This window comes from Tasmannia lanceolata, unplaced genomic scaffold (genome assembly GCF_043159265.1).
Source record: "Tasmannia lanceolata isolate RefF3 unplaced genomic scaffold, GAP_Taslan_0.1 ptg000012l, whole genome shotgun sequence".
NCBI classification, from domain to species: Eukaryota; Viridiplantae; Streptophyta; class Magnoliopsida; order Canellales; family Winteraceae; genus Tasmannia; species Tasmannia lanceolata.
In genome coordinates this window covers 27,824,111-27,850,379 of record NW_027518689.1, presented here as the reverse complement: position 1 = coordinate 27,850,379, position 26,269 = coordinate 27,824,111, and the positions used below count along the sequence as shown (strand labels likewise).

Here is a 26,269-nt window from a genome sequence, read left to right as displayed (position 1 = left end):
AATCTGAGTATCCAAACGGCCCCTTAGGGTTTGTTTGGCAGCCATGAACCCAAGGTGAGAGAAAGGGTAGAGGGCTGTTGAGAGAGATTTGGGAGGGTGGTCGCGAGTCAGGAAAGCATGTGATGGGGTTGGTAAACAAAGAAAAAAAAAATCCCTACTTAAAATAGGATTTTTGTTTCCCCTGTTTTCCAACCAACCCATCTCATGCTCTCCTCACTCACCACCTCCTCTAATCTCTCTTCTCTTCCACCTCTTTGCCCTTCTCTTACATGTAAACAAATATTCCATGAAGGTTTTTTCATGGTTGCCAAACATGAACTTATTGAACTAAGCAGTTTAAAAGATTTTCTAATTAATGTAAAGGAAAAGGCTTTCTTGGTAAAGCCCTTTCTATGTGAAAGGCCTTTCTGCCACCCAAAAGGCCCAAAGGACACTATGGATAATAGCCTGTCTGCAAGTTGAGAGATTTGCTCTTAACTAGTATCATTTCTAAGACTATTACAACCATTGAAAATATAGCTTCAAAACCATTTGCAAATAATTTCTTAAAGCTATCCAAAGAGGCCCTCAAACCACATCCTACTAATTACTCATATAAACTAAATATTTCTATTTGCAAACTTAGCAAAACAATGTCACATAATGAATGAACAAACTGAACCCCGCAAATTGAGTTCACTACACATCCTAATAACTTTAAACAGTAACCCAACTGTTAACCTGATAACCCTGATATAATAGCTATTATTGCTAGTAAACAGTACAAACCGAGCATTTTAATTACTCTTCACATATCTCCTGCTGGTAAAAACACACATATATATGAGAGAGAACCGAAAAAAGCAAGCATGAAACAATAAATACCAGCGCATGAAGATTTGGCAAGACGAGAGAGGTGCTGGAATAAGCAATTGATGTCCTGGATTAGATGGTCCAGATAAACCATAAATCACCCTTTGAAGGTATTTAGAGCTTGGATTTTGGTAAAAGGCTATATAGAGATTATTGGAGATGTGATGAGAGAAGAATGAAAGGGTTGTTTTACTGTAATGGATGCTTTCGAGCGTAGGCAAGAACCATCACAAATTCCTTAGCTGAAGTACCTACAGATGTTGCCACCTTGTGCAATGTTGATTGCGTTTGTAGCCACTTATCTACCAAATTATGCATTTGTAAGGTGGGGATCAATGGCTGACCCTGACAGGTGAGCTCCACCTATCAAAACAATTAGCAGATCATTCAGTTCAAATCATTCACAAAGAGACGTTAAATAGTAACCACCCATAATAGCCAAATACATTTATGCAGACTTAAATATTTCCATTATATAGGAAAATGATATCCTCACATATTTGAAGATGGCTCCCCTCTTCAATTTACACTTTTCTAATCAAGATTAAGAAGGCAATGTATAATCATATTTACTCCACATAATTAAAAAACAGAAAAAATCTTGAATGTCTACTGTCCCATGTTAAACTTTAAAAAATCCCAAATAATTCAAGAATCCTCACATTTCAGATAAAAAGCAAATTTCCTGAATTAAGTGTGAATTCGAAGAAAAATTCGTCAATTTCTAATATCTTGTCAGTAAATTTCGTGAGAAATTCAAAATTATTGAAAATAACATTGTGAAAACTGAACTCATATGTTCTTTCATTCCTTCTTGCTGTCTTATTTACAAAAATGAGTGACTGTGTGTGTGTACGCATCTATAAAGAAATGATATTTTCACATCATTTTGTTTCTTTCTGTTATATCTTTATGTTATAAAGTATAAAAGATTAAATAACGCCTTCTCCAACAGCTTAATCTTTTGGAGTAACTGGTTGTTTCACATGGTATCAGAGCCAACGGTCCTGAGTTCAAACCTCCATGATAGTAAAAAAAAACCACTTGCAATGGCCAACCTAAAAAGAAGGGCCACGTGTAGGCCAACCCTAGGGCCACACGTGAGGGGGAGTGTTATAAAGTATAAAAGATTAAATAACGCCTTCCCCAACAGCTTAAGCCTTTGGAATAACGTTGTTTCACACTTTTCATAGTAATGGCTGCATGTCGACTACTTGCCTCTTTCTTCATTTCAGGAAAAGACAAGTAAAAAGGGTGGAAATGCTGAGAAAGTGCGTGGAAAGATCATTCCCCATATTTTTTTGAAATGATAATATCCTTCCCCACATATACACATTTAAAAGAAAAAAAAAGCACATTTTTTCCATTTCCCCCTAACACTTCCTAAGCAATTCCTAAATTTTTTGAATATTTGCCTTCATGATTTATTGGTAAATCCAAACTTTGAAGTACGGTTAAAATTACCAAAAAGCTATCAACATCCAACATAAACTAGTTGACTTAGTAGCATGGCAGACTATGTTTGAGGAGGAAGGCTTGCTAGCCTTATGGGGCTGGATTTGTTCAAGCCACATGAGCACGTCAGTACATGTGGGTACCACACATGATGATCAGGGCAAATGATCACATGGACCACTAAGTGTACATGCTGGACTCATGCGGCAGGAAGGAGTAAGACAATCTTAACTGTCTGGTTGCAACTTGATAATCAACAATGGTCAGCATTCAACACGAAAAACCCCAAAAAGCTCCTAATCAAGCTCTTAGATTATCAAGTTGAAGCCAACCCTGTGAGTCCTGCATGTAAATGCAGTGCCCCCACCAAAGCAACAACATGACCATCAAATTCTTGCCCCACATGTCAAATGGGAAAATGCAAGTTTCAAGCATTTTCTGTGTATATTGTAGGAAGTGTCTGAACATGAGTAAAAGAAACTGCAGGTGCATTTGGAATTTTATTGGAAAATAAAAAATAGGCAGCCATTTCTAATGAGGAGGGTCTAAGCTCCGTGGTGACTTTGTGAATGGCTAATTTTGGTGAAACATAGCTCCTAAGTGATGGAGTTTAGACTACCAGTTTCCAAGAACAGTTGAGTATGACTTCAGTTTAAAATGAGATGAATCCTTGACTTCCCATGACCATTGAGGACACTAAAAAGGAAATAAATAAAAAAGAGGCCAACCTATGTAGGCATCTCTTCTTGATGAAGGACGGTCTATGGGGAGAGGGAAGACGGTGATCTAAGAATTAGGGGGTGTTTTCTCAAAATAAATAAATAAATAAAAAGAATAAGGGGGTGTTCGAATAGGGTGCAGATCTGGATTAGATCTATAAACAGAGGAGTTTAGGATGAACCGACTGTTGGATCAAGTAGATATTTGGATTTAGTTTAGGACATGTATCTAGAATGGACCTACTAAAGTTGGATGACAATTGATCGCAGGATCATTGATCTGGGAAGAAATAACAGGATCTGCAGTTTTTGAGAAATGGATGGTTCAGATCTAATATAGGATTATAACCGTTGGATCGGATTGATTTTCGGGTATGTTATGGAACCCCCAAAATTTGATCCAAATCGGACAGTTGGATTGAAAGCTATTCGGATTCTAAGTAGACTGGTTTTCAAGGACAGTTATTAGGTTGCAGGCTTCAAGAACTAAAGAAAATAAAAATGATGGAGAAGGGGAGAAGAAGAAAAAAGAAAGGAAAAAAGGTTTAGGGACTATGGGTCTCCCAGGCATCACATTATAGGATCTAAGGCATCGCACCCTGAGGCAAGAAGGCATCATACCAACTCATCCCAAAAACCGATAATGCCACAGATACCCCTGACTAGTAAGATAACTAACACTGAATGGTGGGTAGTTGGATTGATATTCTTCATATCCAAAAAATACAATCCATTATCCTCACGATCACTACCAATCATCTTTCTTGTTTCCTAGTCCGGAAAGATGCAATAAGAATGATAAAAACCAAGGTTGCCAAGGCGGGAATCGAAAGCGGGATTCAATTCGAGATTCGAAAGCGGGAATCGAAGGCTCCTGGGATGGTTGGAAGCGGGAATCGTGGGTTTGCCAGAGATTCGTCGGGGATTCGTCAGGGATTCGCTGAGAGTCGTGGGGAGTTGGGATTCACTGGGGATTCGCAGGGAATTGCCTGGGAATCGGGGTTCCTATAAAGTGGGAATCGGGGTTTTCATAAATTGGGAATCGGGGTTCCCCAGAATCGGGGATTCGAATCGAATCACGGTTCGGATTCGCGATTCGGGGATTCACGAATCCCCAACTCCAGGAACGAATCCTGCTTCTCTGATAAAAACCCACTTCAATTTAGTTGTTATTGGAGACTGCAAATTGATATAAAATCAGAAGGAATAATTGGAACATGAATAATAGAGAGAAAGTTTATAGATCCCTTTCACAAAGAAGGATCCAAATGAGAATTTGACCCCACCAGAAAGAGGAGAAAAGGACATCATTGTGCTTACCCATCAGGTAAGGTGCTCAATGAAGCTTTGAGGGTAGCAAGTTGTTGACTAAGATCCTTAATAGCCTGATCATTTGAGTCTCTTGTTGAGCTCTTGTAGCATGTTGATTGGTAACTACCTCCCTGATCCCCCTCAATGGAAACGATGTTTGCACTAGTCGATCTCATCTTAGGGCTAATATGTGGGTGGAGAATTTATATGATGGGTGGCCGTGAAAACACGTAAGTCTAAAAAAGTAGGTACGGCCCACTTTTTTTTATGATCCAAACCGTTCATCTGTTTGGGCACAGCGTAAATAGGTTGTGCCCCAAAAATCAGTTCCATAGGATGATCCTACCCCTCCGATCTGTAGAAGATTCCATAAATGATTTTTGGAAATCTCCATATTCAGATCAGTTCAGATCGGACGGTTAGGATCATCCTATGGAACTGATTTTTGGGGCACAACCTATTTACGTTGTGCCCAAACAGATGAACGGTTTGGATCATCGAAAAAAGTGGGCCATACCTACTTCTTTTAGACTTCACATGTTTTCACGGCCACCCATCATATAAATTCTCTGTGGGTGAATATTCTAGCATGTATATTTGGTGTGCCTTCTTTCTTGCAACGCAGGCCTTTTTTCCCTTTTAGTCCATTGCTATGAATGAATGTTCCACACTAGTTGCTCAACCAGCACCCATTTTTATTTTTTTTTGAATGGTTGCAATTTCATGCAATGAGAAAAGGGAGACCAAGATGATCCCCAATGAGTTACAAGCAGAATAGAAGAAACACAAAAAGCAAAAAAAATGCAAAAGAAGAATAAAGTAAAGGGGGAAGAAAGTCGAACAACTCTAGCTCAAGCCTTCCCACCCCTTCCCTTGCCAACCTATCTGCGCTACACTATTAGCAGATCTACGAATGTGATTGAAAATAATCGACGACCCAAGCAACCTATCTGGAATCTCATCAAAGAAATGTGCAAATCTCCACGGAGGGACAGCCGAGCCACGAAGCCACCGAATAACATTTTTGGAATCTCCCTCCAAAATAACTTTATCCAATAATGCATTGTCCAAGCATTTAATGCCCTAATAGACCGCTCTAACCTCCGCCTCGCTAGCGTCTGCCACACCTAGGGGACCAGAAAGGCCCAAATAACAGAGCCCTCAAAGTCACTAAGGACGCCACCAACTCTTGCAGGGCCTCGGTTGCCAAGACTTGACCAGTCAAAGTTCAATGTGAATAGCCCACACGGAGGAGCCTCCCAATGTTATACAATCAGAGGGCGCCTCTCCGCACTAAAATAAATCTCTTTCCACCCCTCCCATAGGTCATAAGCCGAAACAAAACAGAATGATGGTAATGATCTCACCCATGCTATAGATAAAGCAACCGGCACCCATAGTTGTATCTTTTCTGCTATCCTCACCTCTAATATGTTGTAAATTGATTTAAGAGAGAGAGGGTAACTCATCTTTCACGACGACTTGAACACATTAGAGTTGTATACCTAGATTTAAACCAGCAAATAGCTCAAAAAATCTATGTTCAGTTCTGATTCTTTGTGTCTTTGATAGTGGGGACCATGGCCTGGTAGTAATCAAGTTCCTCCGTCTTCTTTGTATGAAGGCCATTGCACTATTCAATCGATAAAGTATCTCTCTGGATTCGCATGTCAGGATCCGACACGGATTCGAGGTGTCAGATTCGGCAAACCCCCCAAAGTAGGATTCGTGGATTCGTTTATCTTTATCAAATAAAATAAAAATTAAAAAATTATATATATATATATATATAGGGGAAAGTGATTGTGAGCGGCCCCTCATATAAGCTTATATGAGGTGACCGCTAAAAACATGGTGGGCCCATTGTTTTGAAAATCTTACGATTTACGGTTCAATTTACGATTCGATCTACGATTCTTAGGCAAAACGATTTGAATCCCATGATGAATCTTAATTTGTATGAATCTTACAATTTTTTATTGAATCTTACGATTCGATCGTAAATTGTACGATTCATACGATTTATGCGATTTATCCAAATTAAGTTTTGTATAAAAGAAAATCTATCTTTCTTTCAAAAGACCTCATTTCCTTTCTACATTACAAGAAGCCTTTGAAATCCCTCTCATTAGAAGGAAGAAGACAGAGGAGGATTAGGACATCAAACAAATCGAACCAATCGAGAACAGTGCATTTGTTGAGGGCATTACTCACATCGAGGTGGGAGTCGACGTGGGAGACTACCATAATAAGGACAACATCGATTCCCGTCTTTTATGATTGATATTTCTCATTTGATGTTTGAGACTTTGAGAATTGATATGATCATGTGCCTTTTTTAAAAGATTATTAACCAAGATTCATGGTTTTGGATGAGAATTAGATGATTAGTATGTGTCAAGTTTGTCAACAAACAATTTGTATTATGATATTGAATGCTTATCATGGTAGTTTCTGTTTGAATTAATGAATTTGGATGAAAAATGAATAATTGGCTATTTTTATTCTTTAATTTATTTATAATTTTTTATTATACATATTTTTTTATATTTTTGAATGAATCTTATGATTTACATACGATTTACAATCCGATACGATTCGACCCCAATTACGATTTACGATTCGATTCCGATTTTCAAAACATAGGGTGGGCCCACATTTTTGGGGTGATCCGAACCGGTCATTTGATAGGCCCTGACATAGATTGGGGGTGCCCAAAAAATCAGCTCCATAGGATCATCTCAACCCTTCGTACTGTGGAGGTGCAAGAGGGGAAATTGGACGGCTAAGTGGGCAAATTTATACCCGCCCATTTTCCCCTCTTTCACCTCCATAGTTCTAAGGGTTGGGATGATCCTATGGAGCTGATTTTTTGGGCACCCCCTATCTATATCAGGGCCTATCAAATGACCAGTTCGGATCACCCCAAAAATCTGGGCCCACCATGTTTTTAGCGGTCACCTCATATAAGCTTATATGAGGGGCCGCTCACAATCACTTTCCCCAAACAATGTGGGCCCACTGTATTTAAGCCGTCAGTGTAGCTAAGTTAGCTACACGTATGTGTAGCTAAGTTAGCTACACGTATGTGTAGCTTCACTTAACTCATATATATATATATATATATATATATATAGAGAGAGAGAGAGAGAGGTGTTTCTAGTCGGCTGACTAGATAAATTTATCTAGTCCGCTGACCAGAAATAGCGTGGGCCCACGGTGTTTGGGTGATGTAATCCTTTCATTTGATGGGCCCTAAAATAGATAGGGTGTGATAAAAAAATCAGCTCCTTAGGATCATCCTAACCCTTTGATTTGTGGAGGTTAAAAATGGACGGGCATAAACCTCCATGAATCTGTCCATTTTTAACATCCACAAATCGAAGGGTTAGGATGATCCTATGGAGCTGATTTTTTGGGCACAACCTATCTATGTCAAGGCCTATCAGATCATCCAAAAATGTGGGCCCACTATTGTGTTTGGGCGACCGAGCAGATAAGGTTATATGCTCGACCCTCCACAATCACTTTTCCGTATATATAGATACACACACAAACACACATGAGAAAAGAGTTCCTACACCCTAGTGTAGATAAGTTACCTACACCCTAGGCTTAAAATACAGTGGGGGCCACATTGTTTGGGTGATCCAAAGCATTCATTTGATGGGCCCTCACATAGATAGGGTGTGCCCAAAAAGGTTTATAAACGTCCATTTTTACCTCCACAAATCGTAGGGTTGGGATGATCCTATGGAGCTGATTTTTTGGGCACACCCTTTCTATGTGTGGGCCTATCAAATGAATGCTTTGGATCACCCAAACAATGTGGCCCCCATTGTATTTTAAGCCTAGGGTGTAGGTAACTAATCTACACTAGGGTGTAAGAACTCTTTTCTTGTGTGTGTGTGTGTGTGAAAATTTTGAGTGGAGGGTCGAGGTGTTGGAGTTTTTATTTAAGAGAGTTGAAGAAGAAAGAGGAGGAAGGAGGATCGATGTTTGAGGGTGGAGGGTCGAGGCACTAAGGTTTTTATTAAGGGAGGTCGGGTTGTGCTTTTATATAAAAAAAATTAAGAAGAAAATGCGTTTAAAGGAAAATGTGTTTAAAAAAATTAAGAAGTATCGGATTCGGACGAAAAAACAGGATTTGTGCAAGACACGGCCGCGACAAGAATCCAGGTATCCCACGTGAAACCATGTCTGATTCTCTTGTCAAAATGGAATCGGCATAGGGGGCAAAGAATTCATGCAACAAAGCTTGCATCCCTTAATCTTGTCCAAAACCCTTCATCCCTTATCTTGTCCAAATCCCTTGTTTGCAAGCTGCATCTTCTGAGCATACGTCTGCGCTTTCCGCCATACCTCTGCACTTTCCTCTAAACCTACCCTAAACCTAGTAGAAATATATTTCCAATCTAATCACATTTTAGGATCCAAAATCCTAATTTTCACCCATCCTTTTCACCCTTAACATCCCTTGTATAGAATCGTTCTATATCAGTTTGGTATTAGAGTGAAGTATAAGTCCTTCATTCGATTGTTCTGCATCAAATTTGGTATCAGAACTACATCGGTCCTACGTCAAATTTTAGTATCATAGCTAAGGTTGAAAAGGTGTTGTCCAGATGTAGTGTCAATCAAATAGTTGAGTTATGTTAAGATTTAAATGCCAAATTTGAAGGGTTGCTATCCCACTTGGATCACGTGGATCATACTCACCGAGATTTCCATGCATCTTCTTTTCTAGCCTTGGAGACTCCATAGGTTGCAAAGAGTAAAAAGTTTGTGTCGGAATAATCATTGTTGACACTTTCTATGGAATATGAAATTAGAGTAACACACCGGAGCCACTATTGTCATGCTGACTCTGACGATACTTAGCTTATACATGTTACACGAAGATAAAGTCATAAAGATGGTGACAATCTTTGTTCGGCACACATGGAAAAGACTTATTCGACAGTCTGCGATAGCTTCAGTTAGTGTCAACGGATGCGGATGATGTTGACAAAGCAAACACGATGTCATTTATTCCACCAATGGTCACAAAGCTTAAAGAATATATTGAAATTGTGCCCGTCAGAGGATACGACCGTCAAACATACTTACTGTGTTGGAAATAATTGGTCTGTTGGAAGGGCCAACTGTTTGCAGAGACGACAAACTCCCACCCATAATACAAATCATTATATTCGACGGGATCGAACCATTTCAAGTGGGGGAAAATGATGGGTGACCATTCAAGATACCATGAAGAATCAAGGAGTTAAGAAGGTGATGCTCATTGTTTAAGTTAAGAGTTTTATTTAGTTTTTAGAGTGTTATATACGTCTTTTAAGTCATAGGGGGTAGTAGAGTCGTTTTTTCATCAAAATTACTTATGTTTTTTGAGTTGTGAGAGCTTTAAATAGGCCCCCCCACACATGTATTATGAAAATTTTAAGTAGGGAGGGATGCAATGGATGAATGAATGGAAGATCAGTTTTTCTTTTGCTTGCAAATCATGGATGTAAAGTCTGCTTTTCCAAGGTGTGAGGCCTTGACTCCCTTGATGTGATGCCTAGGGTTCCCTTAGTGTGAAGCCTTGGGAATGCTAGTGTGATTCTAGCATAATTTTCTTCTTCTTTGGTGAAATGCCAAAGAAAAGTCTTGGTGGGATGCCTTGAGATAAATATATTGTTTCTTTATTACTTGCCATCTATATTTCTTCTATTTTATTTCTTTTTACGTCCTCTACAAAACAATATGCCGGGAACCGAAAACATTCTTTCTCTTTAGGCATTACCTAAAACCTCAAAACTCCATTTTTTCTTCTTTTTCTCATCTCATCTCACCCTAAACCATGCATCCCTTAATCATGTCCAAACCCTTGCCCGCACCTTCCCGGCATACGTCTGTAGGTTCCGTTGATACCTCTACACTCCTCCGAACCTACCGTAAACCTAGTATAAATATTTTTCCAATCTAATCACATATTTTAAGATCCAAAATCCTAATTTTCACCCTAATGTCCCTTGTATAGATCCATTCTACGTCAGCTTGGTATCAAAGTGAAGTATTAGTCCTTCCTTTGATTGTCCCACATTACCTATCCCAAGTGAATAGTGTAAGTCACTATGTTTATATGGGAGAGTGGGCCCTATCTAATTCCACAGCATTATGGGAAAGAATCATATAAAACCATTTAAATTAAAAAAGTCAATCATAACCATTCAAAGAACAGAATGATGAAAGGTATTATCCAACAAACCATTCAAATACCATAATCATTTAAATAAGTAAAACCTATAGTACTAAGCATTGTTCTAGTACGCGTTTTGGCAGGTAAGCCATAAAACTATGTACATTTGTCTTTTAAGTATCGAAATTGTAAGGTCAACTAAACATAGCATCCATCCTATTCAACATTTGAGTTAGCTTTTTGGTATGTAAATAAAATATCATATTTAATTATCATATTAAAATTCTCAATATATTACTTACCATATTATATAAAAGAATTGATTAAAATATATTGTTGAATCCTCGAAATCTTTTTTACGGTTTGCCGAATTCTCACTCGATACACGATTGGGATTCCGGCTCGTACCCACACCAATGCAATATAGCCACATCACAGTATATATATACCATGTTAGAAGGAAAGCACATGGGAGATCATTTCCGAGGCAGTAGGCACTTGCCTTCTCAATTCTGCCTACCAAAATGATGCCCCTCTCTCTCTCTCTCACTCTCTCTCTCTCTCTCTCTCCTACTCAACGAAGGCTTGGGATACGTTTGATGACACTACAGTTTAAAAGACCATTCTAAAGGAAGACTTTTAACTCCCTGGAGTATTATATATATATAAAATATATGAGAAAAGTGTTTCTGCACACGTGCGCAGGGAGCTCCCTGCGCACAAGTGGCTTAAAAAGCCACCGATTGGTCGTTTTTTGTGGACCCCGCAGAGGTGGACCTGCCATACGAACCAATTGGTGGCTTTTTAAGCCACTTGTGCGCAGGAGCTACTTGTGCACAGGGAGCTCCTGCGCACGTGCGCAGAAACACACACTCTCTCTCTCTCTATATATTATTATTATTATTATTATTATTTTTTTTTTTTTGAAACATATGAAACCCAAGATCATGAGCCATTATATACGCATCTTAATAAGCAGAGAAAACATCACTTTTATATAATTGATCATTAAATCCAAATGGGCAACATATATTAAGAAGTGTTTCCTTGTCATTTCCACTCACCAAAAAGGATCCTTAGGGAAGCCCCCTACCCCTACCCCCTAAACAGCTTAGGTAATCAATCGGGGCATAAGACATATTTGACGACACTAAAGCTTACCACATCATTATGAGGGAAGACTTTTAATTAGCTAAACTATTATTTGTATAAAAAAAATGTTGGAAATTCAAATAGGCAACATATATTAATGTGTGTCATTGATTTATTTTTCAGGAACGAGATTGAGAACTCACCTCATCCTCACTCGCAAGATCTAGTTTCCTTACAAGGTACTTTTGGATAAAAGAAACAGGCAAATTACCATCTCTATAACAAGAAAAGGAAAAAAAAAACATCAGTATGAAATAAGACATTTTTCTGATAGACAAATGAATGAAAGATTGAATGAAGAAAGTGTATAAAATATCTTAAGCAAGTAATTTCCTATCTTCAAATACTTGTACAGACAAAGATTAAAGAAAAATCAACAGAAACACCTTGTAACATTGATATAAACAAGTAATTTCACATGATGATCGCATTAGTATGCATTGTTAACATCATCCAAGGCAAGATTCTAAGCTTTAAAAAATAACGAGACAATAAGATAAGCGATGGTGAAAACCAAATCTAAAAAAGATTAATAAAATGAATGAATAACCAAAATACACCACACCAAAAACTACTTAACCTGAAGAAGCTTGATCTATTTTTTGTTTTTGTTTTTTTGGTAGGTAAGCTGGGATTGAACCTCTGACCACAAGGTTGGAGAACAAAGCCTCAACCAATTGAGCTAGAGGCTCAACCCCGGCTTGATTTAATTGTGTGTAGGAATTTCTAGGACTGTCCTACATAGGTTAGAAGGACTATTACTCCTAATTTCACATAAAAGGAACCATTTGCATATGCTTAACATGCCAGGACTGTACACTGCCTAGGAGGCATAGGGAGAGCTTGCCTCTAACTAGTAATTGGTGGGAAACTATCCCTGGGTGCAAAGAAGCTTCGATGACCATTCAAAATTCACACACATAATAACAATCTAACCTAAGAAAATAAAATAAAAAGGTACTCTTTTAACTAGTTCATGGATATATATATATATATATATATATATATATATATATATATATATAAGAATAACAAAACAATTATGTTATATGAAATACATGTTGAGAAAAATCTGCAGGGCAGATCTGAACCGATCGTGCACAAATTAACGGAAAAGTAAATAAACAAACACAAGCCAGAAGATGAACACCGAGAGTTTACATGGTTCAGCGTTCAGCCAAGCCTACATCCACGGGTGAGAAACACGATCTTCACTGTGAGAAAACAATATACGAGGACTACAATGGATTAACCCAAAACTCACAAACCCGCAACCCTTGCTTCTCTCACCCAAGACCATACACCGAGAGACAACAAACCCAAGAGAATGCCCAAGAGAAAAAACCCAAGAGAAAACCCCAGAAAGAAACCCTCTTCTTTCTCCCTTTTCTCTTTCCCTCTTTCTCTCTCTTCTTTATCTTCTCTCTTATCTCTTCTCTCTAGCCCTTGAGGCAGCCAAAACACCCCAAAGAGCCTCCTGCCTCTCTCTTGCTGCAATGCTGCCTCCCACACACACTCGTATGAAGAGGGTATTAAATACATTAGGTTTTTCCCAAATCCTAAAAAAACAGTGCTTTTAATTTTGCTTACTTGCCTTCCCACCCAAGCAACCCATGTGGGTGGGAAATAAGGCAACTTTCCCAACAATACAAAACAACTGGCAACACCTACTAACAAAATCCAGTCACTGAATGGTGCATCAATATGGAGATTTGTACCCTCAGATCAAGGTACACCCAAATTTCTGAAATCTGAGATTTGCAAGGGAGCATCTAGAATCTCGATGCAGAAAAACACAAAGAAACTCACAGACTTACAGTCCTACAGCTATGAAATATTAAAGAATCAGGAATCCTTGGTTGCGGCTGAGACTATGTGTGCCTAATACATTCACAAGAAGCATCACAAAATAGTCACTCACCCACCAAGTCACAACTGTAATGAGAGTGAGCAATACACATCGTACAAGGATTCACCCATGAATCACAAACAAAAGAAACAATCAATTACATAAAGACAAAATCATATGAAGCTATCAAATAGATTCCCGGGACGACCTTACACGTGCACCAAAGTATCACATTGATAATAAACCAAGGATAAAAGGGTGGCCCAGTGCACGAGGCTCCCGCCATTGCGGGGTCTGGGGAGGGCTAGATGTACGCAGCCTTACCCCTGCTTTGCAGAGAGGCTGTTTCCGTGACTCAAACCAAGGATGTCACCAAAGTATCACACTAGTAATAAACCAAGGATGTCACCAAAAAAAATGGCCCATATGACCTATATGGACAGAGCAAACAGAAACACCAGAAAAATGCCTATAGACCATAATTTCCCACAGAAAAGGTTACCGACTACCATATGAAATTGGAATACCATTAGAGAATAAGTTTAGCATAAGAAAACCCTCAAAGAAAATATCAAACAATTAAAGAGTGGCACATGAATAAATACCCGACAGTGAAATTGTACATGAAACATCATTCTTGTTTTTTTTTTTTTTTTTTTGAAAACATTCGGAGAAGTTAAAATAAAATCCATGGAACTTACCTTAACAAAGGAACGATAAATTAATTTCAACAATCCATGCAGACAATAAAAGGAGGACAGCTAACACTTAGGGGAATCCATAAAACACAATCCTGACACAAAACAGGGGCGTTCAGCACTGCCATAACAAATCTTATATGCATTACAAAACCAATTTACCAAAGGGGTTCTATGGCAGTCTAGAAGGTAAACCACTATACTTTTTCTACTAGCACTATGATGTGTAGGGCCACTAGTCAAAAAATGCAAGCCCTACCAAAGTTGATGCAAGTAATTAGAAAAGAAAATGAAGAAGATCATGTGTTATTTGATTTTAGCGCTGAATTCAGAAAACTCTACCACATGAGTTACCCAGCCTTTAAGGATCATGTAAGCTCGTCCATATTCTCATGATGTATATTAATATTAGGTTCAGTCACTAACCAATTTTTTGATTGTCATTCGAACACAATGCTTGTTCATTTTTTTCTGTCCTCTTTGATACTACATCTTACCATTATTTTCTTTTTATTTTATCTCAATTTATTTGAATTCTGTCCTTTCTCATAAAATGAGTGACCTTGTGACCTACAGGTGTTTTTTACATTCTCCCTCTTTGGTAAAAGTTTTAGCTAAAAAACTTCTTTCAAAGGCAAGTTTGATGTGTTCCAAGAATGCCTAATTTGGAAATACTGGTGGACTGTGTTTGAAGGCTTCTGGAAGTTTTCCTTTAATGATGTTTCTAATAATGGATCTAATGAAACTTTGATGTGATAAGGCTATTTGGAGTTTGAGGTGGGTTCAAGTGTATCTCTAAGTTTAGTGGTTCCTACTTGAGATAAGATAGACCGAGAGGTTTTAGTTTTTTTCATAGAAAGTCTTTCAAGTTAATCTTTTGTGACCTGGTAGGACAGAATCTCGAATCTTTTCAAATTTTTAATGTTTTCAAATTGAAATATTCTTATTTTTTGGCTGGTTTTAGCATGGAGTCTAATTTGGAAGTTATATGGTTTTAGAAGTTTGTTTTATGGATTTTGCTGGGCATCAACATATAGCTGTTTCTTATTTGGCCTATCTAAAGTTGGGGGCTGTGTTTAGAACAGTGTGTCAAAACTCGGATGAGATCTCGGCCAAGGTAAAAGATAGTTGATTCAGGTGAATCGGCTATCTTTTAGGGGAGTATTTAAACAGTGGATTAAAAATCTGGTGTGCGCGCGCACACACACAGATATATATATATATATATATATATATATATATAAGAGGTATATGATTGTACGCTCGACCGTACCTAAAGTTAGGTACGGTAGAGTGCCAAATCACATGGGTCCCACATTTTTGGTGGGCATCTAAACCATTCATTTGCAAGGCCCCATCATAGATAGGGTGCATACCAAAAATCAGCTCCATAGGATCATCCTAACCCATCCATTTGTGGAGGCCAAAATGGACAGACAGTGTTTGTCCACAAATCTGCCCATTTTGGCCTCCAGTTTTGGAGGGGTTAGGATGATTCAATGGTGCTGATTTTTGGTATGCACCCTATCTATGATGGGGCCTTGCAAATGAATGGTTTAGATGCCCACCAAAAATGGGGGACCCATGTGATTTGGCACTCTACCGTACCTAACTTTAGGTACGGTCGAGCGTACAATCCTTTTCCTCATATATATATATATATATATATATATATATATATATATATATATATATATATATATATATATGAGGAAACTGTTGGTGAGCTTAAGCTCACCAAACTTATGGTGAGCTAGCTTGCCCAATCACATGGGGGCCCACTTTGTTAGGATGATCCAAACCATTCATTTGAAAGTCCCTTACATAGATGGGGGGTGTACCAAAAATCAGCTCCATAGGATCATCCTAACCCCTCCATTTGTGGAGGACAAAAATGGACAGACACAAATTTGCCCCATTTTTGTCCTCCACAAATGGAGGGGTTAGGATGATCCTATGGAGCTGATTTTTGGTACACCCCCTATCTATGATAAGGCCTTGCAAATGAATGGTTTGGATCACTCCCCAAAATGTGGGACCCATGTGATTGGGCAAGCTAGCTCACCATAAGTTTGGTGAGCTTAAGCTCACCAACAGTTTCCTCTATATATATATATATATATATATATATATATATATATATATATATATATATAAGCGCTGAAATCAATGAGAACAGTTCACAGTTCATTTTTGGTTTCTTAATAACTGCACTGGCACTAAACACACTTTTTTTAATCTTTAGGATGTAATTTGTTTTTTTTTTTTAAAGCTATCTTTGGGATGTAATAGTTTTCAAGCTATGTTTTCTCCCTAGTTCTATTTGCAATTTGTGCAGTGTGGAGTAGTCCCTTTGACTCAATTACAAGGCAGAATTCAACAACTAGTTGTTATCCAGCAAATTAGTTCCCATTGGAAGATTAAGCACAGAAAGTATTCTTACCAAAGAGGCTTGATGTAATTTGACATCATTAGAATGGACTTTGCATTCCTGACACCTCTTTATATAGAGGATCTACGGGCTGAGGTCTATATGTATTTATAATCACTCATACATTGGCTTAAAGCTCTCTGCTGAAAGCAACCTAGTACTTTGTGAATTATCCAAAGTGGGTGTATTAATGATGGATTTCAGTCTAACAGAGATCTCTAGCATCTTTATACAAACAAAGAGGCAGGGGTCAAAAAGCATTCCTTATTTATGGAGCCCAATAAGCAGAACATTAAAATATAGACACAAAAACAAAAATGGTCAAATATCAATATACAAGTATGCATGCATTTCAACAACCATCCATTTCCATGATATTACTCTCAGTTATATGTATAGAATAATAATTTAAGATGTCAAAAACAAAATAAAAAAAACACAGAGAGCATAAAGAATAGTAAAAGAAAGTCAACTGTGATTATTGCATACTCAAGACCAGCTAGGTGGACAAAAGAAGCTTACTTTATCCGTAAGTAACACGCAGAAATCGGTGGTAAGGGTGCATCTCCTTCCCTGAAATAAAAGAAAAACCATTTACCATCACATCATATAAAAGAAAAGCAGTGGCAAAATTTTCAATTTATCCAGTCTCTGCATAAAACCATTGCCTAAATTCAAGAGTGGCTCCTTACTGGTCATGAGAAGCAACCAAGGAAAACCAAATCGGACTAAATCTTCGTTCACGGTTAGCACCACAAGCATCAAGCAGGGCTTGGGCTGAAGTGCCCACTTCCCTAGCTGCTCTTTTACGGCCATTTCCATGTAATTTTCTAGCTTTTACCAACCCAGAAGGGGCAGGAATGTTGCCATTTTTGTCATCCTTGACTTTTGATTTATGCCCATGTTGCTTAACTTTGGTTTTATGAGGCTTAACTTCACCGTCAGGACCACTTGGCTGCTCTGACTTCACAACAGAACCCATTAAATTGTACTTAAGAGTCTTTGTTCTATTTGCAGCTTCAACCAAACAATTTAAAGGTTTCCAAAGGTCGACCTTCCCCTGCCAGGGTTCTTCACCATTCTCTGATTCTTTATTAGTTGTATGGTTTGATAGGTCTGCATTGGATGAATTCTGCACCAATTAAAGTAGGCAATCCAACAAAAAGCCAGTTAAAGCAACGAAAATGGTATCCAGTGGCCAAACCTATGTCACAAATATCCTTCTCGGGGATTTATCAGCAAGGAAAAATCTCGGGATATATTAAATTTTTTATTTATTTTTCAGGTTTATTTTGGGGAAAACAGTAAAAATAAAATTATTTAAGAAATATATAAAAAATTTAAAAATATATAAATAAACATATCGGGATAATTTCTTGATATTATCGCGATATTTCAATGATAAAAATGAAAATATCACCATATTTTTAAAATCTCGGGATTATTTCGGGATTTTGTCGTTTTATTAAAATATCGTGATTAAAGCGCGATATTTTGAAAATATCTGAGATATTTGTGACATAGGGCCCAACATGCGGCAAAGAAAAAATTTGAGCTTAAAACTTGAATGTCACGGAACTAACAAATCAAAGACTACCGTTTCCTTACCTGCCTTTTATTTTGTGCGATCTTGCTCAGGAACTCAGGAGAACTTGCGCTCTCTGGGTGATCTCCAACAGCATTTTCCTCTCTTTTAATGGATTCATCAACAGAAAAAAGTGATCCACGCAAGGCGGCAGCCTTTCTTGCAACGGCTTTTGTTCTCCGTCCAGTCAAGCCAGTCTGTGTTGATACTCGGGGAGTACTAACCACCAATGAAGACAGTGATCTTTCCTTCCTTCTAACAGGCAATGAAACGGAAGGCATGGCTTCAGGTGCCTTAACCTTTCTCCTTTTAAAAGGAAAAATTTTCGCCCTTACATCTTGTAAATTATGATCTGGCCTGGAAGTGATCAACATCAAATTATGTGATTTAACAAAAAGACATGCCAACATAAACCTCGGTTTCAGAGAAAAAAGAGACGTACATTAGAACTAAATAATACAACAGTTTTAAAAGTATTCTACTTCCAGCAGAGAAATAAGAATGCAGATTGCTAATTTGAATTTCGCAGGTGAAGGGATATTAGAATTTCCTTAAATGGCTAAACTATACCACAAGTGTTTTCGGCGCACACAATACAATTAGGCCAATATGGACCTGTCCAAGTAAAACCCGCAAGAACTTTTAATGGCAGATAACTATCTGCCCTTTGCAGTCTTACAATTTTACCAACCTGATATTTATTACAAACTTAGTGGAGAGATTAACCACCATAGGTAAGTTGTGTAGAACCCTATGTCTCAACAATTGGATATTGAACTAAAAACCAAGATTTCCATACCAGGCCAGTCCAATTCTATGGTACTCGCTATATGTAAAGCTTTTTTACAATCAAAGAAAGGCTGGTTTTTCTTTGAAAAAAAAAGGCTGGTTTCAAACTTGTGATTTTTTAATTTTTCCCTAAACAGGTGAAACATTTTTATGAAAATTTAAAACAACAATTAAAAGAGGGATTACAAGCCCAAGGAAACAGACCCAAAAAACAAAAAACCTAAAGATTAGGCACATATGCGAAGCAAGAAATTATGCACAAGGTACACCAAAATTTTCCAGTTGATCGGCCAGCAGATTTCCTTCACGATAAATACAGTGTATGAGAAATGGAAGTGCTCAAAAGCCCTTTCCAAAACATTTAGAGAATAACTGGATAAGGGCAAAGGAGAGAAGAAACTTTATTTAGCTAGTTGATGACTAACGAAGAATCCCCTTCAGTCCAAACTTCACTAGTTCTGAATTCCTACAGGAATTTCATACCATGTCAAACTGCTCCAACCTCTGCATTGATCATCAAACCACTCTAACCTCTGCATTGATAGCTGGGGAGCCAATAGCACAACACGCGATGACAGAACCAAAAGAATCAAATATCACTCCACCAAAAAATAACACACCCAGGCTCGTCATCGGGATAAAGAACAACTATGCTGCTGCCATTGATGTTAAACTCTAAAGTCTAAACAACATGACGAGGGGGCACCAGTTTTCCAGCTTTCTTGAAATTTCCAAATCATCCCTATAAACTCCAATACAATCGTACACTAGAAGGTTGAAAGTAATTCCTAAGGCTCCGTTTGGTTGCTGGAATTTTTTTGATTCTTGGGACTTTTGTGGGATTTCCTCAGGAAACCCTTGGTGGGTCCAAAATAATCCCAGGAACCAAAATAACCCCGCACGAAACGACAGGAAGGAAAAAAAAAATACTCACAGGAACCAAAATAATCCCAGGAAGCAAAAATAAGCTTGAGAAGAATTTTTTTCTTCCCAACAGTTCAAGCAACCAAACAAAGCATTTTTTTTCCCCACTATAGTCCGGTCAACCAAACATGGGATTTTTATTTTACCGGGATACTTCTAGGACTTTTTTTTTCCCACCAATCTCCTTGGATTTTTTTTCTCCCACATAAATCCCAGGAAAAAAAAAACCCGGCAACCAAACAGAGCATTAGGGTCTGTTTCAGTGGGGTTAAGAAAGAGGGGGTAAGCCATGCGAACATTTTTCCAGCTTTCTTGAAATTTTGAAATCATTCCCTACAAACTCCAATACAATCATACATTAGAAGGTTGAAAGGAATTCCTTAGGGCCCGTTTGGATGCAGAGAAGATTTTGATTTGGATTTCTCACATTTGCAGCCCCTTTTGCATTGTAATTTGGATCGGATCAAATTCTTGGATTTCTAATTCAACAGCTGACAGTGGAAAAAATCAGATTTCTAATTTTGCTGTGGAAATAAGAAATTGGAAATCCACAGATCTGGCAGTTTCCTTCACCCTCTTTGCTCCTCAACCTCTCCCCTCCACTAGGAAGTACCCCCTTCCCTCTCTCTCTCCCTCTACATGAGCTGCGGGATCTATTCATTTTGTATTCAAAACTCAATTCCAAATCCAAATACAAAATGGGAGGTATCCAAACGGGCCCTTAGGGTCTGTTCCAGTGTGGGGGTAAGCCATTTTGGGGTGAACTACTTTGGTGGGGGTACTTCCCTTCAAAATGGTTTACCCCAAGTGATTTCCTTTGTTCCAATGTATAGAGAAAATTAAAGCTCGTATCCCGTTTCCAGTATTTCAGTGACCACATATTGTAGAGCGTAAACGTATAACTTTTTTTAAACGTCGATATCTCACCAAATATATTAGAGGGCTAGGATCATCATCCCGATGAGATTTTTTATTTCATGGCCTATCTAGTGTTAGGAACGCTAAATGAAAGGTTTGGATCATACAAATAAGTTGGTCCCCCTGCGTGATCCATTTTATAGTAGTATTTATAACAACAATAAATGGTTTTTTTATCAAAATAAAAAATGATAAAATCCTAAAAATAGAGAAATCCTAGAAAAATGGTTTGTCAATGGAAAATGACAAAAATGACCTTATCTCATAAAAAAATACCAAAATATTTATATTTCATAAACCAAAAGGTTAGAAACGGGGACACGGCTAAAATAGAAAGTACATATAATCATGATTTGTGGACATGGATTTATGTGCTGAGTTTTGACACGGATATGAGGTATCTGACATGGCAACCCCTAAAAATCTAGAAATAGTGTAAAACTCATACACATACATACATATAAAGTTACAGACACTTCTAGCAATACATTTAAAAGTGTCTAAAGGAGTGTCAACACGTGTAGACACAGGTGTCGTGTCGGACAAGGCATGACACGTGTGTCAGCAATAAACTCGAAGTACCGGCCAAATCATAGGTTCTAGATCATAGATTTAGCTTTCTGACATTCTTTGATTTAGACCTATCCTAAAAATGTTATTGCTCTATTTTTTAGGCTACTAATATTTGCATTACCATGTTTTGATATAGACACAAACTCACCTTGTCTTTTCCTATTTAATTGGCTGCTGAGAGCATTATGAGAATTGTAATAGCTTTTGACATCTAGTTAAATAATAAAAGACAAGGTAGTTAGAAAGCCTAATCCCATATTTTCATGAAGCCCTAAATCTGTCCAATATCCTAGCCACCTTCAATCCTTCTCAATCCATCAATACCTAACCCTAATTTCTGGATTTATCCCATCCAACCCTCAATTCCTCAATACCAAACCTTACCTACCTTTTTGAAACAGATTTTTGCTAGGATTCCTTTTAAGATCGTGTTTTTGGTTGGCCATCCTACATCAAAGAGAAGCTAAAGGAAGAAAAGAAAGAAAGTTCAGAATGATTCTATGGGAGTTGTGGAGTTTCACAATCCCAATCCCTCGACGACATGTATACTTAGAATAAAATTCCTGTAATTACATAAGCTGTCGCTAAGGGCCATTGATGATGGGCCCCATCCTAATGATTTGAATAAAGATAAATGACAGAATTACACCAATTATAGATATAAATTAACCTAAACTAATTAAACTCTTAACAGTTATAAACATTCCTTGATTCAGAGATATCTTAAAAATGGTATTGTTCTTTTTTTTTTATTGAATCAATAATACTTCCTGCATATTTCAAATTGTTAGAAACCCTAATCCCATATTTTCGTGAAGCCCTAAATCTGTCCAATTTTCCAACCACCTTAAATCTTTTTTAATCCATCAATACCTAACCCTAATTTCCAGATTTATCGCATGCGACCCTCAATTCCTCAATACCAAACCCTACCTACTTTCTTGAGACATCAATACCCAACCCTAATTTCCAGATTTATCTCATCCAACCCTCAATTCCTCAATACCAAACCCTAACTAGCTTCTTGAGTCATATTTTTGCTAGGACTCCTTTTAAGATCGTGTTTTGGTTGGCCATCCTACATCAAAGAGAAGATGTATGAAGAAAATAAAGAAAGATAAGAATGCTTCCGTGGGAGTTGTGGAGATTTGTAAATCCAATCCTGTAACGACTTGTATAGTTAGATAAAAAATTCTTGTAATTACATAAGCTGTCACCAAGGGCCATTGACGACGGGCCCCATCCTAATAATTTAAATAATGACAGAATTACACCAATATATAGATATAAATCAACATAATCTAACCAGACTCTTAAGGGTTAGAACATCAATTTGCGCATAGAAGTACATAAGAGAGATAAACTTTTCCTAATTATAATCAATCAGAAACAAAAGAAAAAATAGAAGGGAAAAGAAGAAAAAAAAATAGAAGTGGTGTAGAATAACAAGTATGAAAGATAAGATGACCTGAGCTTCTCCACTGGGGCACAACCAAGGTCAATATTGCATATTGGACAGCAATCTACCTCCTCATCAGAGAGTTTCTCATATATGCATTTCCTGCAAACTGGTTCAAAATTTTAGAGATAAATTATCAGATATTGCATCTTAACAGCTAAGAATTTACATCTGAATCATAGACAAAAACACATCATGCTAACTCGCCAAAAAGAGAAAGCAAACCCAAAATAATTGATGCATAGGACAAATTGATCGGCAACAATTCTAAAAAATTTCATACAAAGAAATATCAAATGTTGCAGATTTGGATTGTTAATAATCATTTGATATTCCACTGTGTGTATATATGTATATTAGGTGATCCTTTCAACAGTTATGATAGAAAGATTCCTCTACCAATGCAGTCAACATTATTTGTTAGAAGAGCGTCTAATGAGTCTCAGCGCCTATCATTTTCCTTATTCTTGTTTTCTAAACCCTTGATTTTTTAAAAGAGGATTTGGTTCAGGATCATACTTTTAATTCCATAGTTTCTCTGAATTTGGAAGTTATAATTTAGTAGATTTCCCAAATCGAAAACTGATTAGAGACTTACTTTGAACCGGACTGAAAAACACAGGTAAAGTACATTCCAGCATGGCATTGCCCAAATAAAGCATTGAACAAAATCTAATAGTAAATAATCCAAGTTAACAATAACGTTTGGGAGACTTGTAATGGAATTTTTGCTTCAATTTGTTTAAACTCAGGCTCCAAAAATGAGAAGAAAAATCCATCAAAAAGCCAAAGACCCTCAGTCCTTAGATTATTGGCAACTAACAAATTCAAGACAAAAACTTCATAATTAGCCAATAAATCCACCAGCGAGACTAGTAGCCTTCCATGACCATCCAAAAGCCTAAAAAGGCAGCAGTGACTAAAAAAGTCCAAAACCCTCAGCAAAGATGTCACAAACCCTCTACACTCTACAGAGAGACTCCCCCCATCCCCCACAACAAACACACATACACACGCACATTAAAAGATATAAATGTATATAATCACACACACACGTGCGCGCGCACATTCAACTCAACAACTCAACTAAGCCTTTGTCTCAAACTAGTTGGGGTCGGCTAATGAATCCTTTAGAAAATTTTATACACACGCACGCTAAAAGAAATAAATGTATATAATATACATGAGGAAGCTATCCTCTGTAAGTAAACAATGGCGATGAGGGAAATCTATATGTGGCATCCATAAACTAAGTTCATTCAAGACCCTCCTAAGGAGCCAACTTAATATAGAATTACCACATCTACATGCAAGCAAAGCCCCCTGAAACTACTAGTAAATTTCAATTTTCCAATGTATAGAGGAAGATATCCGACTAGGGATTGCTGTATTGATATGTAATTCCTATCACCGTGTTGGGCCATTGCATCCAAAAAACTACGTTAGTAGGTATCTATTGTTGACACAGATTGATATAGAGATCATGACATTTTGGTTTTTTGGCAGAAGCAGATCATAAGGAATAGAGGATTAAAATTTGTAAACATGGATGTGACAAGGGCATGCATCCTTTGATAGGTAAAGAATAGCTTCAAGGGATCTTTATTAGCAGATAAACACAAGTAGTCGTTAGCGTCAATAGACCAAACTCCCTACATTATCCCTATTAATCATGGAACATCAGTAACAGGCTTTAAGAATGAAAATTATGATGATACTAACATTCCACTCTGAGGTGACAATATCTAGATGGTTCAAACGACGATGGGAAAAATCATGTTGCATAATAGAATATGCTGCTCTGAGTTGATGACATCTAGACCGTTCAAATGACAAAGGGGAACCCATGTTGCGTAATGGAATATGATAATTGACCTTTATTATTCTCAATACTAAGGATGCAACACATCATTCCTCTCACTGGTCTATTGATCTCTCCACCAAAAGGGAACAGGCCGTAAAAAAAACTAAGGACAAACCAAGGAAGCAGGATTCTTCCCTGGGAGCCTTCGGTTCCGCTTCGATTCCCGTTTCGATTCCTGCTTTCGATTCCCGCTTTCGATGCCCGCTCTGGTAACCTTGGGACAAACCCATACTCAATGCCTAGGCCAGACTAACAATTTCATCCATTCATTCAACTAACATATTGCTCCCAGGGGCCAGGGTCCATTCAAAAACCCAAATACTAGCCTACTCTATGTAGAGGGAACTCCATAAACCAGTCACTATCTTTTTTCCGTAGACCTGCCCTTTAGCCCATATCACAAATATACTCTCTTTCACAGCATTATAAAACTCAATACAAATACAACACCCACTATTCAATCATCAAGCTCCAATTTTTGGACCAATTACATATGTACGCAAAACAAGCGAGAAACCTCAAATCTGAAAAAGAAGAAAACAAAAATAGAAGCAACGAAAGATGGCATTTTTACCCTTTCCTTCTTAGCCAAGCCTAGAATTGATTATATAAGAAAGACCCAGATCACAAAACCAAAAGATTATAATAACCCAGATCATAAAACTGAAAAAAAAAAAAAAAAAAAATTCAGAAAGTCACCATGAGAACCAAAACTCACACGTGTGAAGGCATTCAGATATGGTGGTAGCTTCCCTTAACAACTTGTTACAGAGGGGACATGTCATGCACGCTGCAAGAGTCTCTCTCCTGACTTTCACCACCTGGGTAGTCATCTCACACGTGTGAATGCATTCAGATACGTGCCTAATGCCTACCCTATGCATGTTAGAGAAACCCAACAAAAATAGCGAATTTTCTTCATGATTTCCGAGATGTTTCTCTCCAAAACTGCATTCACCAACGAGAAAACGTAAGCATCAAAAGCAAACAAAACAGAGGCTAATTAGAGAGAGAGAAAAATAAGGAAACAAAACCTGTTCTTTCTTTTTTTTTTCCTCTTACATGGGTGGTTTGATCTGATGAAATACGCCAAAAGAAGGGATTTTGGGGTGGATCCGCAAATGGGTTTTGATTATCTGAGACGTAGCTACGTGGGTTTTGCTTGATTTGGACAAAGGATTTGTGGATTGATCTGAGAGAGGCGAGTTTCGACGAAATAGTATGGACCGAGAAGGTTTTTTATGTAAAACGATGGGCACGAGTCTTATGTCTTAACGTGCGCCGTAAGCTAACGTGCGCCGTGGGTTACTCCGCCTGCAATCTGAACACGCCACGTGTTATGGGGTTGGGGTATTGCAATTGGGAATAAAATGTGACCCTGGCGCATGTTAGTGGTACGAAGGTTGTATGAAGTATGAATAGGGTGAGAAAGAACAAATTTCCGTTAATAAAGATCATGTTAGAAGTCAAAAGAAGTGAAAAGAATGTATCCAAATGAGGGTGAAGAGG

At 37.8% G+C, this 26,269-nt stretch overlaps 1 protein-coding gene across 3 annotated transcripts; it reads right to left on the bottom strand.

Annotated features, from left to right (window-relative positions):
• Positions 1–586: 586 nt before the first annotated feature.
• Positions 587–25,999, bottom strand: DRIP2 (DREB2A-interacting protein 2). 3 transcript variants are annotated; one of them, XM_077391955.1, is made up of 8 exons: positions 25,795–25,998; positions 25,479–25,708; positions 22,906–23,005; positions 18,257–18,590; positions 17,341–17,780; positions 17,171–17,221; positions 11,814–11,886; positions 587–1,215 (listed from the first exon to the last, which is right to left on the bottom strand). In XM_077391955.1, the coding sequence occupies exons 2-8, from the start codon at positions 25,642–25,644 to the stop codon at positions 1,042–1,044; spliced, it is 1,338 nt and encodes a 445-aa protein (XP_077248070.1). In that variant the 5' UTR covers positions 25,645–25,708; positions 25,795–25,998; the 3' UTR covers positions 587–1,041. The 3 variants fall into 3 exon arrangements, with proteins under 3 accessions (XP_077248070.1, XP_077248069.1, XP_077248071.1); XM_077391954.1 differs by having other exon boundaries at positions 25,823–25,998; XM_077391956.1 differs by lacking the exon at positions 11,814–11,886 and having other exon boundaries at positions 1,042–1,215; positions 25,823–25,999.
• Between the last annotated feature and the right edge of the window lie 270 nt (positions 26,000–26,269).